This window comes from Aspergillus terreus, genomic scaffold, assembly GCF_000149615.1.
Source record: "Aspergillus terreus NIH2624 scaffold_6 genomic scaffold, whole genome shotgun sequence".
NCBI classification, from domain to species: Eukaryota; Fungi; Ascomycota; class Eurotiomycetes; order Eurotiales; family Aspergillaceae; genus Aspergillus; species Aspergillus terreus.
Window position 1 is genome coordinate 559176 of NT_165929.1, and position 19309 is coordinate 578484.

Here is a 19309-nt window from a genome sequence, read left to right on the forward strand (position 1 = left end):
ACCGAGTTGTTTGAATGTATGGAACACGAGAATCAATCGATTTAACCGCAAGTTGGGCGGAGACTGAGACGTCGAGTTCTCTGGGAGGAATTTAGCGAGGTGGAAAGGAAGTCGGAGAAGGATCGCCAAATTCATGAGAAAAAGTGCGTTGCGGCTGGTGTGGGTGTGGCGGTGCGCCCGTGTCTTCTAAGCGAGTCGCGCCCCGTGGCTGGTGCGTTAGTCAGCTCCGCGGCGAATGGATGCTGCACGTGACTAGCTGCTTCTAGAAGAAGACAGGATGGCGATTCAACTGCTTTACCTTGTTCCCTGTCTGTCCACCGACGCCCCCTTCTCCTGTACGGTCTGTCTCCTTTATTTTGGCGTCTTCTCAGCCGAAGTCGTGGCGAGAGACGCTTCTACTGGCGTTCCCCGCAACGAAGTCATGAAGTTACTCCGTCATACTAACCACCGTCGGTGAAGCTGCTCTTATCATATATCGTCTCTGCAGCCCTCACCTACGCCCCAGTCCTGTCCTACGGCACTATGAGTGTATGTATATGATGTATATCCTCCCACATCGTAGTGCAACCCTTTGCTGATGACCTGCAGTTCCTCGACTCGGTTCTATCGTCTATCGAGACGGGAAAGCCAGCCCGGATTCCACCAGTTTCTTCCCCCCTCTCTCCCCCCGTTTCATCGGCAACTGCCAAGGCAGAGGTTCGCAAACCCTCCACGACCTTGAAAGATGGCCCTCCTGAGCGAAAGCCTGTCACCGTCGGTCTGAAGCGCAAAGCTGAGGAGCCGCTTCAACGGCCTCAGAAGCCTGACTCTCAAGTACCCCGCAAAGCCGCTCCCTCTAAATCGGTGCCTTCGTCTACAGCACCTAAACCTCGTCCGGGAAATTCTACCACTCCCGCTCCGAAACCCAGGACTGCTAGTACGACGCCTACATCTCAAAAGACCGCTGCACCGGTCCAGTCGAAAGCCCCACCAAAAGGATCCTATGCGGATCTTATGATGAAGGCACAGGCACTACAACAGAAGGCCCCAACTCAGGTTGGCATGTTCAAACATCAGGCTGTTCCCAAAGAGAAGCTTAGCAAACTGGAGCGCAAGAAACGGGAGATGGAAGCCAAGGCGAAGGGAAAGGATCCGCGGTTGTCGAAGAAACCCGGGGTTGGCTCTAGTGCCTCCGCCGCGAGACCTGGCGATGGAAAGCTTGCTAAGAAGCGGGAACATGAAGAACTCTCCTACAAAGGGACTGCGCGGCCCACGACATCCCCTGCGGTACCTGAATACCGTGGAACAGCCGGATTGCCGCCTCGTCGCGACCCGAACAGCCGTAAGGACCGTGCTGGAGCCGGTAGACGGTCCCGATTGGATGAGTATCTTGGAACGGACGAAGAGGACGAGGGCGATCTCGTGGACGACTATGACGACCACTATTCGGATGCATCCTCGGATATGGAGGGTGGTTTCAACGACGTGGAGGAAGAAGAGGCGGCAGCTTTAGCTGCTGCCAGAAGAGAGGACGAAGAAGAGTGGCGTGCGGAGCTTGCGGCCAAGCGGGAGAAGGAAGAGCGCCGCAAGAAGCTTGCTGCACTAGCGTCCAGGCGGTACTAGAGCTTCCAGCCTTGGCCTTCCATTCTTTTCAGGGCCCCCATTCATTCTACAGCACATTTTTATTCTTTTAGTCGGTACGGAGCATCGGCGAGGGATACCCCGAGGGTGCATTCTATCATTTCCCTTTGTTTGTTCTGTCTGGTTCGGTCATTTCGTTTAGCATCAGCAAGCGTCACGGCGTGGATAGACCTAGTTCGGTTTGTTTCTATTCTTTGTGCATAAATTGTGCTCCCTATGCAGAGATTCCTTGGTTAAGAATAAGATTGATTAATCCTAGTACCCAGGAGACTTCACAGATGTTCTTGTCTTCGTAAATGTTCTTCACGATGTATACAGAGAGTATGATGGACTAGCCCCACCCGATGATAGGCGGTGACATCACCCCATCGCCGTGACAGGAATCCCATTTCTTCTCTCATCTCCTTCGATCCTGACCTCCCTCCCTTCTCAGTCTCTCATCGCCTCGTTCTGTTAGCCAGATACTAGACAAAATGGAGGCCCATCATATTACCACCTCTTCAAAGACCTTGTTCAACAAGGTACGCAAGATTGTCCCGCCGTTGTTGGAGAGATTCCACAAAGGTAAGCAAGCGCCTCCAACACATCGCCAGGGACGACAAACTGACCATTCTCCAGGCCAACAGGGACGTGTGGCTGTTATCGGTGGATGCGCCGAGTATGTTCAACTCCTCTATTACGACACCGTGTGCGGAACTGAGACCCGAAAAGCTACACAGGCGCTCCCTACTTTTCCTCAATGGCCTCCGCCAAATTAGGTACGCCGCATTCCAATACACACAAGCCATCACCGACTAACTGGAACAGGATGCGATATGGTAAGAGTCTCTTCCCAATGGAAGATTCTACTAACAAGAGTAGAGCCATGTCATCTGCGAACGCTCCGCATCACCCGTAAGTGTCAACTGTCTAATGCGAATCACGTACCATGACACAGTCTAACGACTGTAGGTAATCAAATCATACTCCCCAAATCTGATGGTTCACCCGTTACTCCCGAGCAGCGACACGGTCCAAAACCCGGACTCCATTGATGCCCCGGCACTCGCCGGTCCGATCATCGCGATGCTCTCGCGTCTCCACGCTTTAGTTATAGGCCCCGGGCTAGGTCGCGACGGGGTAACGCTCAAGGTCGTCAACGAGGTGATGAAAGAAGCCCGGTCTCGCTCGATACCGTTCGTGCTCGACGCCGACGGGCTGCTCCTGGTGACCGAGGACCCGGACCTGGTGAAGGGGTACAAGGAGTGCATCCTCACGCCCAACGTCAACGAGTTCAGCCGTCTGGCCAAGGCGCTGGGCATCGAAGTCCCCAGCCAAGCCCAGATTGCCTCTGAATCCAACGGCGGGGACAAGACGAACCGCGAGACCGAGGCGTGCGAGAAGCTCTCCAAAGCCCTCGGCGGGGTGACCATCATCCAGAAGGGCCCTCACGATGTGATCTCGAACGGGGTCACCAGCATCATCTCCGATATTACAGGCGGCCTGAAGCGCAGCGGCGGGCAGGGCGACACCCTCACCGGCTCACTGGGCACCCTGCTTGCCTGGCGCGCGGCGTACCACAACGGGCTGTGGGACTCGGGAGAAAAGGACAACCCCAAGGAGGCGCAGAGTAAGCAGGAAGTGCAGGCGGAGCTGGAAGCGGAAGACAAGCGGATGTCGCCGGCGACGACCTTGCTTCTGGCGGCTTGGGCAGGCAGCGCCATCACCCGCGAGTGCTCACGGCGGGCCTTCAAGGCGAAGGGCCGCAGCATGCAGGCCAGTGACTTGACTGAAGAGGTCCACGAGAGTTTCCTGGCTTTGATCGGTGAGCCGGAAGGATCGAAGGTGCATCTTTAGACTTCTGGCATGTCTCTCAGCTGAGAATGGCTGCATGGTGGTGAATGTGGATCGTACATAGGTCGTGAGGTATAGGTAATGAACCTTGTTGTACTCGTTAACGGTCATCGGTCGAGCACGTATCATGAGGTGGCTGAGATAGGCCTAAATATAGCTAGCTGTCGGAGAGTTGAAGACGAGTCACTGCCGGATGAACAGGAAGAAAACAAGTCATTCTCTATTTGCCAAGTTCCACCTGCACCTGTATACAGACGAGGTATGATTTGTCTCTCATCTCTCCGGCCTTTGCGAGCATAGAGCCAGCCACCAAAGTCAAACACCACACCGTACTTGAGAATAAGCGACAGCCGGTCTTCCGCCCAAGTCTTCCTCGGAACGCTATACCAATCACACCCGCCTGCTGCATCCCTGCCAAACGCAAGGCAGCAAAAGCCCGCATCCGGGGAAGCATCTAGTAAGCAAAGACAAGGAAAATGCACTATCCCCGCAATCCCTCCGCTCGTTGCCCAGTGTACTCCGGACTACTCGTCTTGTTCCAGATCTCGTATTCGACATCATCCAACCCTGGACTAGACCGGGCTTCTGGCTCGCACATGGCTTCAGTGACACATACACCCTGTCTCACCTGCCCGAACAGGTGGACAGACTCTTTGTCGTCTGTATCACCGCATCTCATGACGGGCATGCCACCGGCGCCATGTTGACGGCCTGATGGTGGTAGGAGATGAGACGGGTCTCGATTTGATATCCCGGAATAGCAGCGCACCGCGGACTGGAAAGGTATATAAAGGACGGATATCGTCCCTCGACGAGGTCTTATCAAGCAAGCAACCAAGCAAGCAATCCAATACTTCCATCTAATACCAAACCCTACACTCGTTTATACAGTCCACATAGTCTACTCCAAAGACCATCATGAAGTCCACTCTCGCTGTCATCGCCTCCCTCCTCGTCGCCACCTCCTCTGTGGTGCTCGCCTCGCCGGCCGCGCCCTACTGCGGCACCTGCAACCCGCTCTCGGGCCAAAACAGCTGCGACGTCACTACCTCCTGCATCAACACCGGCAGCCGTTTCCACTGTGCCTGCCGCGCGGGCTACAAGGCCTCCAAGGACAACACCAACGTGAACAAGCAGTTCCGTCTCAATGTGCCCGGCTACCAGTTCCTGGTCTTCACCCCGGAGAACACCGTCTGCGACACGCTCTGCGACAACCCCTACGGTGCTAGTCCCCAGCTCTGCGCTGAGGTTCCCATCCAGAAGTACTGCCCTGTCTGAGGAACTGATTCTGCTGACAAGGGGCTCGTCTATGTCGAGGATGTCCAGTTGGTTCTGATATGTCGGTTGGAGCGGTTGTATGGAGGTCGTGTCTGAAGGCAGTCCATAGTTTAGTAAGAAGTGAATGAAGAAGTTTACTCTCAGCGTAGAGCTCCAAAACATTATAAACTAAGTAAACAAATCCCAGACACCAAGATAATATCATACACCATAACACCTGTCCCAGATCTACCAGCTCGCAAAACCAAACATTCCCATGCATATCTCGGACTTCAGACGTAAAATACTAAGGTCAACCAGAGGAAGGAAAGAAACGGCAGTCCACTCGGACATGCCACAGTTGTCATTAGGGCTTGCCGGCCACCACTATAATTAGGCCCTTCAGAAATCCATCTCGTCATCTCCGATATCCAAAAACATGAGGCCATTTCCGCCGTCAGTCACTTGCCAAACCTGTGACGCACATGTCAGTCTCCCCACAAATATAACACACGATTCGCCTGTAGAACACTTACGTTGAAGTTCTCGTACTCAGAAATAGCCATGCCGATCTGATCCTCCGTGAAGCCCTTGGCGATCAGTCTCTCTCTGACTCTCCTCATGTCAAGAGCGCCGCTTTCGCCGTCTCCCATGGCGGCAGCACCGCTCTCGTACATGGAACGAATAAGGCTGTAGATCTTGCTACTGGGCGTCTGGTCGGCTCCCTGCTGGCCATCGTGGGCCAGAGACGCCTTGCTGACCTCAACAAGACGCAGCGCCTCGTCAACGTCCTCAGTAACCACCACATTGCTGAACCGCAGTCGGGCAAGGGCCTGGGACAGACGAACAATACCAAGCAAAGTACGCGGCGTCACATGGGAGAATTGCTGCTTCTTGGCCTCATCCTGCTTCTGCTGCTTTCTCATCCTCACATATGCTCCTACCATGTAGTCCGACACGGATGAGGGGACCACAGGTCGGTAGGTGCGTGCCTTGGCGATGTATTGACGAACTTCATTGGGAGTGAACATGACACCAGCATCTTCATTCTCGGGGTGCTTGTTGTGCATATGGACGTAGGTGACGTGGTTCGCCAGTTCCTCGTCCGATTCGCGCGATGGGGTATCGAGGATGAGGAACATCACATCGAAACGAGACAGGAGAGCGGCGGGAAGGTTGATGTTTTCGACGGGAGAGACGCGCGGGTTGTACCGTCCATATAACGGATTAGCAGCGGCCAAGATTGACGTGCGAGCGTTGAGGGTCGTTGTGATTCCGGCCTTGGAGATGGAGATGGTCTGCTGTTCCATGACTTCGTGAATAGCCGTCCGGTCCGAGTCGTCCATCTTGTCGAATTCATCAATACAGCAGATACCATTGTCCGCAAGAACCAAAGCTCCTCCTTCCAGCACCATCTCATCGGTCACCGGGTCTCTCATGACCGCTGCGGTGAGACCAACACCACTGCTTCCACGACCCGTCGTGTAGACGCCGCGAGGAGCCACCTTGGCGATGTACTTCAGCAACTGCGATTTAGCAACACCAGGGTCACCCATCAGACAGATGTTGATGTCACCGCGAATGTGCATTCCGTCACCCATCTCCTTCGTGACACCTCCGATCAGGAGGAGCAACAGAGCCTTCTTAATGTCGAGGTGGCCGTAGATCTCGGGAGCGATGGACCGAGAAAGGTACTCATACATGTTTCCAGACTTCTGATGCTGTTCGATTTTCCGCAGGGTTCTGCTGTCCATCGCGGTCTCATTATAGGACTTCTTGTGTTGCGTGATGTGCTGAGCCTCCAGGTAGGTGTCGGTGAGAAGACCAGCGCGGATGGCCCTGAAACCGGTGTAAGGAGTAGGGAGGAAAATGCCAGCAATATCAACAACATCGCCAGGGTTCAGCTGCCGCGTAAGAGCACCGTGGCAGTGGACCGTCAGGGACCGTGGAATATGACCAACAGGCACTTGGTCCGCCATTTCCTGGATCTTAACCTCCTGGAAGGGGACGAACTTGGAAGCACGAGTCGACAAGAACAGTTGTCCCTTCGAGCCGTTTGCTTGGCATTCTTGCGACTGACATTCGGTCATAGGAAGGTACTGTTTTGTAGTCACAGGCTGGAACATTTCGCTTCCACAACGATCGCAAGTGTAGGCGTTAATCTGAACGGCAGGCTTGACGTCGGAAACGCGGGTGGTGATACCACGAACTGTGATCAGACTGCCCAGGTGCTCTCCACGCACATTGCGAACTGCCAGAGCTTTAGATTCGCGCTCACTGCTGGAGCCGGAAGGAGTAAGGGGCTTGAAGTTCAAGGTATAACGGCGGGTCAATTCAGGCGGGAATATCGAAGGGGCTTGAACGGCGTCCGCATCGGCTTCCATGGCCATATTCATGGCCTCGTTTCGCTTTTCACGTTGCGACATGATAACATCAAGAACATCATCTTTGAAACTAGGGGGTGTTAGTGCGACGGGTGTGAGACGACAGAAAGACAACCTACGTGAGCTCTTTGGTCTCCTTGGGCATGACAGCATCGACAGCTTGCGAGAATACATCGATATAACGCTTCGTGTTTCTCTGCACAGATTCGACGAGTTTCAAGTCCACCTCTTCAGGAAGGGATTTCTCGTACTGCAAGGACATCGTCAGTAATCAGTCGCCTTAATTCGACGAGGGAAAGAAAAGGGCGCGGTACTGTGGCCAAGTCGTCTAGCTCGATGAGAATATTGTTCCGTTCTCTGTCTGCGACATCCTGGAGCACCTGCATGTATTTGAGCTTCGGTTCTCGGTTTCTGCGACCGGAGCGTTCCCGGGTAGCTCCATTCTCATCCTCCACATCGTCCATGAAATCATATTCGTCACTGGTGCGCTCGCCATCAATGTGAAGGTCTTCGATCGCCTCAGCGGCAGCGGAGGCCGAAGTGGACTCAAAACTCTTAAAGTGAGTTAGAAAATCCTTGAAGGCGTCCAATTGCTCCGCATAGTTGACTGGAGCGGTATACTGAAGGAGAGCCATGATGCGACGATGGTCAACCGGCTGAGGGATGCGAATTGGCGACTGGGATGGGAGAGCGCATTGACCGGAAGGGAGAGGGGGAAGCGAAAGAATTGGAGATGGTGCGGATGGAACTTCTTTCTTACCGCTCTGGCTTGCTTGCTTCAGCCGCCGCACAAAACACGTCGCGACGCGAAAGGCACGCGTCGCCCATTCCAGGAACCTGCACTAGTCCTGTTGAGGGTTAGCAGAGGAGCACGTGGATCGGAACGGATAAAGTCTCGGCCCGGAGTGCTGGCCGGCTCGGCGACCGGCGCTAGGCGGGCGGGCAGTTGATTTGCGGAGTCGAACCCAAGTCCGGGGAGGGAGAAGTATCCAATCTCCCGCTTCTCCTCTCCTTCTCCAACACAGCTCTTCGAATACCCCTCCTCCATTGCTTTTCCAGCAGCTCGAGCTTTGTTCTCTCGAGCGCCTCATAATGGCGCCCAAAAAACCTTCGACCACGGCTGAAGTCGCTCTGGTTCCTCTGAAGAATTGTTTGGTGAACCTCCCGCCATCGCTTGTCGCACTGCTGGTCAATGCCAACACGGTATGTGAAACCCCTTCGTCTGACTCCTCCGCTCTTCTTTCCATCCACATGGAGGCATTGACATCGCTGACCTTGAAGATAGACCGCGCAGAATGTTATTGTCGAGTTACAGTACTCCCCCACCGCGGGGAGAGCCAATGGCAATTCCGCACAACGATCCTGTTATCTGGGATGGACGGGAATGCCGAGTAAGCGCAAGCTCGCCCCTGTTGTTGGAAGGGATGGCATAAGCAGTGGGTCCTCGGCGCGAGAGCAAGATGTATCGACTGTCGAGCTGGATACCACTTTCGGAAGAGTCTTGGGACTTTCCGAAGGACAGAGGGTAAGTTTGTTTATCGGGATGGGTAGACTGCGGGATCTTCTAATACCGGCTAGGTGGGGATATTCATTCATCTGGATCCTCCAGTTGCACATACCATTAACATTGAGCCCTTGACTCCGGAAGACTGGGAGAGTATGGCACCCCTAATATGATACTCTTTACGTATCCGCTCTGCTGACCCTGTATGCAGTCATCGAGTTGCACGCGACGTTCCTGGAGCTCAACTTGCTGTCGCAAATCCGCGCATTACCGAACCCATCTTATACTACCACCCAACCGGATCATATGCATCCTCTTGCATTACATCTCTCGCCAACCTCAACTGCCAACATCGTGGTCACGTCGCTTACCCCCGCTCCGCCCAATACGGCCGCCTTCGCCAAGATAGCTCCCGACGCCGAAGTTATCGTAGCGCCCAAAGTGCGGTCCAAGTCTACCAGAGGGACCCGTGGTGATAGTCGAAGTGTCACCGGTAGTAGCCGGAGAAGCACGGGAGGAAGAAGCAGTGGAAGCGCGGCCCGGCCGAAGAGTCGCTCGGACTCGACAAGCCGAGGCTCTTTGTATTTCAGAGGGGTTGATCGGCAATGGTCTGAACAATACTTCGATGGCGAGTCGGATGAAGACAGCAATGATGGCTTCCGTGTGTGGATTGACCCGGATATGCTCGCGACGAACGAACTACGCGGCGCCAGCTGGGCATGCGTCTCGGTTGTCCAGCCTTCTGGTCTCAAACCGCCCCCGGACCCTCAACAACAAGTAAACCAAGCCGAACAACAAAAGTCCCACGATGCCGGTGCACCCACTACCAAGCTTGTGGCCAAGATTTTTCCTTGGGTCGACTCGCCGGACCCTCAACATATTGCCATGTCGTCTCTACTGTGCTCTGGCCTTGGAGCTGAAAATATGGTAGGCGGCATTGTGCGTGTTGAGGCTGCTCCCCCGCCATTGCAGCGGTCCGCAGTAAAGTCGCTGAAAGTTTATCCTTTCATGACTGACGCATCGAAGAGAAAGGATGGGTTGAAATTTGGTGCGGACACTGTGGCTGCGAAGGACGCTTTGGCCGAACGTCTGAAGGTTATTTACGGCGAACCCGAGAAGGGCTTACTGTCAGGGCCCTTGACTGATGGAATGATCCTCCCCAGGGCGGAGCACCCAACGGTCTCTGCTTTCGATGGCGCCATCATTCGATTCGATCCTCCGTTGAAGAGTGGATCCGATGCGAACAAGCAAACCTTTGGCTGGGTGCTTGGTGCCGATACTAAGTTGTCTCTGGACGTGCAATCTGAAATTCCTAGACTTTCAGAGCAAGGCTCGTCTGCCTTACCCACAGACGATCCAATCCCAACCGCTGTTCCTGAGTTGGTGGGAATTGACCAGACTATTTCGCAATCCCTCGACAACCTGACCAAGTCTTCGTCTGTCTTGCTGACTGGTGGACTTGGGTCAGGAAAGACAGTCCTTACCCATCTCCTGGCCCACCGCTTAAGAAAAGAGCACCTCTTCAACGTCAAATACTTTTCCTGCCGGAAACTCGTCACTGATGAGACTCGGATATCTAATATCAAAGAAACGCTCAACCGCCTCTTCATGTCTGCTTCTTGGTGTGCGCGTCTCGGCGGGCAGTCGCTTGTGATCCTGGATGATCTCGACAAGTTATGCCCAGTGGAGACCGAGCTCCAAGTTGGAGGTGACAATGGTCGGAGCCGGCAGAACAGCGAGGTGATCTGCTCTATGGTGCGGGAGTACTGCTCCATGAACTCATCAGTTGTGCTGCTGGCCACGGCACAGTCCAAAGAATCATTGAACAATGTTATCGTGGGAGGCCATGTTGCGCGTGAGATCATCCACCTGAGAGCCCCTGATAAAGAAGGACGACGGAAGGTTTTGGAGCAGTTGACCAGCCAAGACCGAGGCAACAGTATCACGATGAATGGCCATGTACGGCAAGAAAGCTCATCCACCCAGGACTCCTGGCTGGATCCTTCCAACCCGGGTAGCCGTCCCAGCTCTGCTGGAGCCGACGGGTTCATCCTCGGACGGGATGTGGATTTCCTCGAACTGGCTGGCAAGACTGATGGATACATGCCGGGTGATCTCGTCTTGTTTGTTTCCCGTGCTCGGAACGAGGCTCTTATTCGCTCCGTTCAGGGCCCTACGGCGGATTCTAAAGCAATCACCTTAACTTCCGAGGACTTTGAGAACGCCATTAAGGGCTTTACGCCCGCATCACTTCGCAACGTCACTCTCACCTCCTCCACGACAACATTCGCCGCGATTGGTGGATTACAAGAAACCCGGCAGATGCTCTTGGAGACGCTACAATACCCTACCAAGTATGCCCCTATTTTCGCCCAGTGTCCACTGCGCCTGCGGTCAGGTTTGCTGCTGTATGGTTTCCCGGGTTGTGGTAAGACCCTCCTGGCCAGTGCTGTGGCAGGCGAGTGCGGCCTGAACTTCATCAGCGTGAAGGGCCCAGAGATCCTGAACAAGTATATCGGCGCCAGTGAAAAGAGTGTGCGTGACCTATTCGAGAGAGCTCAGGCGGCGCGGCCTTGTGTCCTGTTCTTTGATGAGTTCGACAGTATCGCGCCCAAGCGTGGCCACGATTCTACTGGTGTCACCGACCGAGTGGTCAATCAGCTGCTGACGCAGATGGACGGTGCTGAAGGACTCTCTGGAGTGTACGTCCTGGCGGCCACCTCGCGGCCGGATCTGATCGATCCTGCCTTGTTGCGGCCCGGTCGTCTGGACAAGTCTCTACTCTGTGACATGCCCAACCACGCGGACCGTGTCGACATCATCCAGGCAGTGAGCAAAAAACTGAAGATGAGCGATGAGGTCGCCGCTCGTTTGGACGAGGTCGCTGCGCGGACGGAGGGTTTCTCTGGTGCCGACCTCCAGGCTGTGGTCTACAACGCCCACCTGGAAGCTGTCCACGATGCTCTAGGGGACCGTTCGACAGACAAGCCCACGGGTAAGGGTAGCAAGCAGGCGACTAGCACCAGCAGCAAGTCCTTTATCCAGTTCCTCTACTCGTCGGAACAGGTGAACGGGTCGGTGTCCATGCCAGCGCCTGCGGTTGTCGCGTCGAAGTTGGATGCCATCAAGAGTGCTCGCCGACGCCAGCGTCAGATGGAACAGGGAAGCAATAGCGCTGCCGCTTCCAATAGCGCCGTACCTGCCACGAACGGCACGACGAACGAGGAGCCTCGTGAGGATATCATCGTGCGATGGGAGCATATGGAGCGTTCGCTATCCAGTACGCGCAGCTCACTCAGTGATGCCGAACGGAGGCGACTCCAGGCGATTTATCGCGAGTTTGTGGTGGGCCGGAACGGCGAGATGCCCAACGGTGAAGGGGGCCGGGAGATTGGGGGACGAACCAGCCTGATGTGAGAGTGGTCTGGCGACTATGTATATTTATGCTTAGTAGAGTGTATAGAACTTTGCATTGAACTAGTTTCTACTTTGAGTAACGATCGGATGACAGACTTGATTATCTATCTTTATATTGGAGTGATTGACTTGGTGAACTAGTTCTTGAGTCGAATGAACACAACGTATTCGCGTCAAAAGCTAGCTAGCTATTCGATAGGAGGCGTGCTGCTATCCTCTTTATCCTTATATGGCCAATTACGCCAACAGATCTCCCGCTGGTCCGCCTCTGCTTGCCGAACCATTTCCATACGAAACTCTCGATTGCCCGCCACTGCTCTCTCAAAGTTATCTGGGTCGGTCCCGCCTTCCAGATCGATATCGAGGTGTTCTCTAACTCGAGACAGTAGCTGTTCAGACTCGTTCCATTCCTGCGATTCCGCCATAGCAGCCTCTCGTTCTTCATCGCTGAACACAACCGGACAGACTTCCGAGGATATGTTGCTCCATACCGATGGAGTCGTGATGCCCACTAATGCAGCACGTAGGTTGATTACGTCTGCGTCCCAGGGATAGCCTGTCTGGCGAAGGAGATACTGCCGCATTCCGAGATGGGGAAGTTTCAACACAGCCATGTGTTGGTTATTGTGTACACCTGTCGACGCCGTGTAGTAAAGGTTGGCCTCTTCCAAGCGAAAGATGGCTCTGGATTGTCTCTGTTGACCGATATCCAACTCATCGAAATTATCGGGGAGAGATGGATTTTCAGGCTTTGAGGCTTGGAGGAGTCGTGTTCTCAAAATGCGGGATAACCGGCTTGCATGAAGCGGGGGAATATCACAGCATCCTGCCAATCAATGATACTACTGATTTTGCTTGACCCAGGTGCCAATATGATGTTACTCAGACTCAAGTCAGGATGTCTCAGTGTGGGAGCGCTGTAAGAACCTGGTGGTGGTGTTATATGAGGCGCCAACTGTAGGAATTGCGAAAGTAACGAGGTGTACTCACACGGATGGATGTCGTAGTTAGTCGGCAGGAGGAATATCTGGCGAGGCTGAGCTTTGGCGTGATGCTGAATAACAGCCATCTCTCGACGAGCCGCAGAGGTAACGCAGTCCACGGGTGAGAGCCCTGTGACAATAATCAGCCCCGGTCAGGTCGGTTATTATGCATAGCCAACAAAGGGGAGGGAGGTGCAAGGGGAACCTACAAGGCCCACGGTCAATTTCTGTTCTGCGTCGTTCACCATGCCAAAGCTGCCGGGCAGACACAGGTCCAATACAAAAATCTTCCACGAGTGAGATCTGGGTCTCACCGTCAAGGTCCTTTTTGTGATATAAGCTTCCATACGCGGGGAAATGGAAGTCAAAAATCTTCCTCTCCATATCTGCTATTTGTTCCATAATGTCTTTCACCTCGTCGGTCGTGAGAGATAACCACCGTGAGGAAAGACTCTCCCCTTCCACACACTCCATGAGAATATACTCTGCGCCCACGGGATTGTCCGAAGATGCTGAATATTCCAAGACCTCTGGTACCGGTAGTTTGAGGACATCTCGCAAAAAGTCCATCGTAGCCACTTCACTGGCAGTCGTGTAATGAGGAGGCCCGGCAATGGGAGTGGGAATTCGCGCAATCACTTCACGGCCATTCTTTGCTCGCAGAAGGAACACTTTGTTGAAGCCACCCTCTGCAAGCTTAGCAATATCAGGGCAATACTCTTGTTGTACTGCTTCGCCGGCGATCCGTTGGAGTTCTGTTGGTCGGAACTTGACGTATCTTTCGCTCAAACGGTCGGTCTCGTTGAATCTAGCTGACATTCAATAACTGAGCCCAAAGACATAATATACGTAACGTACATCCATCGTCTTGATGTATTTCGGAAGAAATCCTCGCGGTGTGCTGGTGGACTGGTGGATAAGTGATGGCACGATGTAGCAGATATTGCAGGCTGCTTGTAAGAGACCCGCGGCTTGTAGAAACAGGGAATGGATGATATGCTTCTAGCACTGGCGAGTCTCTGCATGAACTTCACCATTGCTCAAAACAATAAGAGGGGAAGGCATTAAGCGCATTGAGGTTGACGAGATAAACTTACATATAAGTTGGCAAGTGAAGAGGAGCTACATTGGCATAGTATTGTTAGGTATAAGGACTATCTAGGTATCTCTTAGAAGGTGCTTGAGATGCAGTATGACTTCCTATACGGGGTCGGAAGAAAGAAGATCCACGGATGACAGACAGGATGCGGATGAGTCAGCTGCGGAGACGATCTCCACCTGAACCCTGAGGGCCCTGCAGCAGCCTGAGGCAGCGAAGCGTTACCGATCCGGGGGAGCATACCCGTTCGGGTATTACGGAGTACTGCGAGAATGCCGAGGGCCGAATGAATGGCCACTGCGGTGGTTATCTACGGAGTACCGCCCTTTCTCCTGCTCAGGACTCCTCTTCACTGCCGCTGCTACCGACTCGGATCTCCTCTCTTCCTCTACGCGATCACCTTCTTCATCCTTGTAGCCCTTTGCTTCCGTCCCTCGACTCCCTCCTTCGACTCCAACTTCCCCGCAGTCTATCATGCCCGTCTCCTCACCTTACCCCTCGGTCGACATTCCCAATGTTGACCTCTGGACGTTCTTGTTCGAACGGAAGGATAAGCCTTTTCCTGACGACAACAGTGAGTCTTCTATACCTTCTTGCTCTAGATTGATACTAACCCCCTCAGTCATCTACCGAGATGCGGACACCCAGCGGCACTACACTTACAAAGCCCTGAAGGAGACCGCCCTGGAGTTTGGAAAGGGCTTGAAGGCCACATATGACTGGCGCAAGGGCGATGTACTTGCTTTGTACACCCCCAACAGCATCGACACGCCTGTCGTTATGTGGGGAACGCACTGGGCTGGAGGCGTGATCTCCCCCGCCAACCCGGCCTATACCGTGGAGGAGCTGGCCTTCCAGCTGAAGAACTCCGGCGCGAGGGCGCTGGTGACGCAGATAGCCCATCTGCCCGCCGCGACGGCCGCCGCCAAGCAGGTGGGCATCCCCGAATCGCACATCATCCTGATCGGCGATGAGCGCGATCCCCAGGGCAAGATCAAGCACTTCACCTCCGTTCGCAACATCTCGCGGGCCACCCGCTACCGCAAGACTAAGATCGACCCCGCCAAGGATCTTTCCTTCCTGGTCTATTCCTCCGGCACTACTGGCGTGCCCAAGGGCGTCATGCTGTCGCATCGGAACATCATCGCAAACTCGCTCCAGCTGGCCGCGGGCGAATCGGGCCACCTGACGTGGAATGGTGGACCCGATGGGAAGGGAGACCGCGTGCTGGCTTTCCTGCCTTTCTTCCATATCTATGGTCTGACCTGTCTGGTCCACCAGACCCTGTACCAGGGATACCAGCTGGTCGTGATGCAGAAGTTCGATCTCGAGAAGTGGTGTGAGCACGTCCAGAACTATAAGATCACCTTCAGCTATGTCGTGCCTCCGGTCGTGCTACTGCTGAGCAAGCACCCTGTGGTCGACAAGTATGATCTGTCCAGTCTGCGCATGATGAACTCGGGCGCCGCTCCCCTCACCCAGGAGCTCGTCGAGGCCGTGTATGCCCGCATCAAGGTCGGTATCAAGCAGGGCTACGGGCTGAGCGAAACGAGCCCGACCACCCACACCCAGCCCTGGGAGGAATGGCGCACCAGCATCGGCTCCGTGGGCAAGCTGCTCCCCAACCTAGAGGCCAAGTATATGACCATGCCCGAAGACGGGTCCGAGCCGCGCGAGGTGCCAGCTGGCGAAGTCGGCGAGCTGTACATGCGCGGGCCCAACATCTTCCTGGGGTACCACAACAACCCCGCTGCCACGGCCGACTGCCTCTCGGCGGACGGATGGTTCCGCACCGGTGACGTGGGCTACCAGGACAAGCACAACAACTTCTACATCACCGACCGCGTTAAGGAGCTCATCAAGTACAAGGGGTTCCAGGTGGCGCCCGCAGAACTGGAGGGCATCCTGGTCGACAACGAGGCCATCGACGACGTCGCCGTTATCGGTGTCGAGTCTCGAGCTCACGGCACGGAGGTGCCCCTCGCATATGTCGTCCGCAGCGCCAAGAGCAAGGCGTCGGGCGTCAGCGCGGAACAGGAGGCTGCCAACATCATCCAGTGGCTGGACGGCAAGGTCGCGTACCACAAGAAGCTGCGCGGCGGCGTGCGGTTTGTCGACGCCATCCCCAAGAGCGCCAGCGGCAAGATCCTGCGGCGGCTGCTGAAGAAGCAGGCCAAGGAGGAGGAGGAGGCGGCGGCGGCGGCAGCGCCCAAGGCCAAGCTGTAATGTAGATATGAGTGTTTGTATTTAGGCATTTCGATAGATTCTCTGTATTTATTCGTTCATAAGATCGTGTAATGAGATCTACCACATTAGACGCATCAAGCATAATCAATCACTTACATAGACTGCACTGGCCTCGACCTACGAGAAAAACCGCGCAACCATCGCATCAACATCCTCCCCCTCCACCGCATCCACCCTCTCCCTCGCCACCCGTTCAACCGCCTCATCCACCGGCTCGTCTCCATTGAGCAAGTCATACCACCCGTCCGTATCCGCCCGCGCCAGCAACCGATCCGCCACTATCGCCACATCCTCACGGGTGACTTTGCCCATGCCGCGCGCCGTCTTGCCCAGCTGCACCTTCCCGGTGGCGGGGTCATCCGTCAGCGTGCCGGGCCGCAGGTTAATCGACTGAATGGGGCCGACGCCCGGGGCGGCGCCCGTCGCGATGAGCTTCTTGCGCTGCGCCGCCAGCGCCGTCATGTACTCGTCCGCCTCGAGCTTGGCCTTGGCGTACGCCGGCAGCACGTTGTTGAAGACGTTCTGGATACCCGCCCAGTCGTCGTCGGACATCCACGAGGGCTGCGTGCGGCGACTTCCGATCCACGAGACGAGGAGGAACTTGGTGACGCGCGGGGTTGCGTAGGCGGCCGCGAGGAAGTGTTTGGCGGCGCGGGCGTCGATGGCGTAGGTGCGTTCGGGGCCGCCTTTGCCGCCGGCGCCTTTGGTTTGTTAGTTACTTGCGTTCTTGACTGTTCTATCGAGATGGGGGAGAGAACGGGGGTTGGGAACAGTCTACGAGGAGAAGGGGAGAGGGATACCGGCCGACCACACGACATAATCGGGCGAAACCGCGTCGATGATCTTCTTTGCGTCGGCGTCGGTTTTTACGTCGTCGAGACTGGATAGCAGGACGTTGAGCTTGCCCTTGCGGCCGGCGCCGAGGGCGAGGATCTCGCGCTCGTGGTCCGGGTTGCGGATGACGCTGGTGACGTTCCAGGCGCGGTTGAGGAGGAGTGGGGTGAGATGGAGGGCGACTTTGCCGTGGCCGCCAAGGAGAAGGACCTGCATTGTGTAGACTGTTTTGGATCAATTAGTTGTTGAGGTCTTAGGGAGGAGAGGGAAGGGGTAGGATGTTGTTGTTGATGTCGCGGGGTGATGCAGGATTAATAATCGAGATGGCGTCATAGATGTTCTCAAGTGTTTGCTTGTCCTCAGATAGAATGATCAATCATGCTGTTGGATTGTCTCAGCTCACTGCAAGGGATAAGACCGTGTAGTGGTCTGATGATTGTTGTGTGAGAATAGGCTTCTCCCTTTGACTTCTGTTCTGAATCATCTCCTCATCCCGACCCTATAGTCCTCAGGACTTGTTCCCCGCATCAAACTGGATCGTGGACAAGGCAGAATCCGATCGATCGTCATCAACTGCCGCTCCGATCCAACCGGGCCCGAACATCCTGAGAATCATGATTAATTTTAGCGAAAGGACTGGATCCGACACTGTGTTAAGCTGAAACACCGGCGGCCTGGTACGATCGAATGATGCAGCAGCAAACGACCTTTCAAAGCTTGACCCCGGCAATGGATCTGGTTTTGCGGATGTGATGAGAAAGAGGCTGTGGGGGTAGCTAATTAATTTGATGAGATTCATTATTAAAACGGGGATTCTGGAACCTTTTAGTTGAGTGACTAGTTAGTTTAGGAGGGGGAGGCGGAAATTGACTTTGATTAAGGATGTCATTCCACGGGTGGGCGAATTCTTCCGATAATAATTACCTTTATTCCCATCATCTTTAGGAGTATCGGAGGATTATTCCTGACATTAATTGAGGTTACTATTCCAGCGATATGTACTTGGTTATTCTATGAATGACTAGTACATACGGAGTAGATAGTCAGTTCCCCCTTTGGACTAGTCAGGGGGACTTTCACCAATATTATTATTATTATTATCATCATTATTATTATCATTGATAAGTACCCAGTCAATATGGTACTCTGGAGTACTACTCCGTAAATAATGCTTCCGATGGGGCAACTAACTCCGGTTTCTTCCACTTCAGGCTTTAGGACCAACGGCTGTCAGCTCTCCTCCGTACATACAGTTAAGTGTCATCCCGAAATAGCCTAGGCGGCCTCAACGTCTTGTCCATGCAGCGGGGTACTATTAGTATGGCTGATATTATTGAGTCTACAGTACGGAGTAACTACTGTAAAGTACATACTTGTCATTTCCCGACTCATAACACTGGCCCATATACCCATCCTGTGGAGTCCTTCAAACCGGTTCTCCTGGATTGAGCGCCAGATGACGTTAACATGGTCATTGCATCTGAGACCTGGACACAGACTGATCAAGGTTAACCTCGGGTGCGACTGAACACCCGTTGCTGGTCGTTTTGAGGTCGGATTAGAGTGACCACTCTGGTCGGTTACGCATGTCCTCCGTTCCCTTCTGTAGCCGGGTTGACAACCGTCCCTAGTGCCCCGGGATCAGGAGATGACTGCATGAGGGGATGCAAGACACGGAGTAGTTAGATGCGATACGATGGAGCCGTTCGTCCTGATTCGGACAGCTCCCTGTCAGGCTCTGTTGGGTTCTCCGACCGCGGCGGATTTCCGACCGCCTCTATCGTCTCTATCGCTTCAGGCAATGATGCACCACCCTCCAGTGATCGTCTCCGCTCGTCCAAATTTCCGGAATCTCTAGCGTCGGGAGGGAGGCATTGGGCGTGAAACCCAACAGACAGGTCATATCCGCAAAGGGATAGCTAGATTGAGCAGGACAGGCCTCAGCTGATCTCCTTCTTCTGTCTCGGAGGTATTGTCCACTGTCCACTTGCTGGGTCGTCTCCATCCGGTCTTTGACGCCTCTGTACGATGTGCTGCAGCTGAGGGGTTCGTCTGGCCCACCCGCAGGATGATGATCCAGATGGATCTAGGGAGAGAATCTGGTGATCTGGTTCCTGGTTCCATGCACAGA

General features: G+C 54.5%; 8 protein-coding genes across 8 annotated transcripts; 5 read left to right on the top strand and 3 right to left on the bottom strand.

Moving 5' to 3' along the window:
- Positions 1 to 522: 522 nt before the first annotated feature.
- On the top strand, positions 523 to 1602 carry ATEG_04445 (uncharacterized protein; the record flags this gene model as incomplete). Its single annotated transcript, XM_001213623.1, has 2 exons — positions 523 to 528; positions 589 to 1602. The coding sequence occupies 2 exons, from the start codon at positions 523 to 525 to the stop codon at positions 1600 to 1602; spliced, it is 1020 nt and encodes a 339-aa protein (XP_001213623.1).
- A 491-nt stretch (positions 1603 to 2093) lies between these two features.
- On the top strand, positions 2094 to 3456 carry ATEG_04446 (ATP-dependent (S)-NAD(P)H-hydrate dehydratase; the record flags this gene model as incomplete). The annotated part of the gene is made up of 6 exons (XM_001213624.1): positions 2094 to 2184; positions 2239 to 2278; positions 2332 to 2378; positions 2428 to 2438; positions 2482 to 2514; positions 2572 to 3456. The coding sequence occupies 6 exons, from the start codon at positions 2094 to 2096 to the stop codon at positions 3454 to 3456; spliced, it is 1107 nt and encodes a 368-aa protein (XP_001213624.1).
- Positions 3457 to 4371: 915 nt separating this feature from the next.
- ATEG_04447 (putative adhesin) lies at positions 4372 to 4731 on the top strand (the record flags this gene model as incomplete). The annotated part of the gene is made up of 1 exon (XM_001213625.1): positions 4372 to 4731. One exon carries the CDS (start codon positions 4372 to 4374, stop codon positions 4729 to 4731), a length of 360 nt encoding a protein of 119 aa, XP_001213625.1.
- A 381-nt stretch (positions 4732 to 5112) lies between these two features.
- On the bottom strand, positions 5113 to 7729 carry ATEG_04448 (DNA replication licensing factor MCM7; the record flags this gene model as incomplete). The annotated part of the gene is made up of 4 exons (XM_001213626.1): positions 5113 to 5184; positions 5247 to 7164; positions 7214 to 7290; positions 7346 to 7729. 4 exons carry the CDS (start codon positions 7727 to 7729, stop codon positions 5113 to 5115), a joined length of 2451 nt encoding a protein of 816 aa, XP_001213626.1.
- Positions 7730 to 8186: 457 nt separating this feature from the next.
- pex1 (AAA family ATPase peroxin 1) lies at positions 8187 to 12015 on the top strand (the record flags this gene model as incomplete). Its single annotated transcript, XM_001213627.1, has 4 exons — positions 8187 to 8297; positions 8380 to 8619; positions 8673 to 8751; positions 8810 to 12015. 4 exons carry the CDS (start codon positions 8187 to 8189, stop codon positions 12013 to 12015), a joined length of 3636 nt encoding a protein of 1211 aa, XP_001213627.1.
- Positions 12016 to 12790: 775 nt separating this feature from the next.
- ATEG_04450 (aminoglycoside phosphotransferase family protein) lies at positions 12791 to 14035 on the bottom strand (the record flags this gene model as incomplete). Its single annotated transcript, XM_001213628.1, has 3 exons — positions 12791 to 13128; positions 13208 to 13806; positions 13857 to 14035. The coding sequence occupies 3 exons, from the start codon at positions 14033 to 14035 to the stop codon at positions 12791 to 12793; spliced, it is 1116 nt and encodes a 371-aa protein (XP_001213628.1).
- A 536-nt stretch (positions 14036 to 14571) lies between these two features.
- Positions 14572 to 16323, top strand: ATEG_04451 (acyl--CoA ligase; the record flags this gene model as incomplete). The annotated part of the gene is made up of 2 exons (XM_001213629.1): positions 14572 to 14671; positions 14720 to 16323. The coding sequence occupies 2 exons, from the start codon at positions 14572 to 14574 to the stop codon at positions 16321 to 16323; spliced, it is 1704 nt and encodes a 567-aa protein (XP_001213629.1).
- Positions 16324 to 17118: 795 nt separating this feature from the next.
- ATEG_04452 (uncharacterized protein) lies at positions 17119 to 17394 on the bottom strand (the record flags this gene model as incomplete). Its single annotated transcript, XM_001213630.1, has 1 exon — positions 17119 to 17394. One exon carries the CDS (start codon positions 17392 to 17394, stop codon positions 17119 to 17121), a length of 276 nt encoding a protein of 91 aa, XP_001213630.1.
- Between the last annotated feature and the right edge of the window lie 1915 nt (positions 17395 to 19309).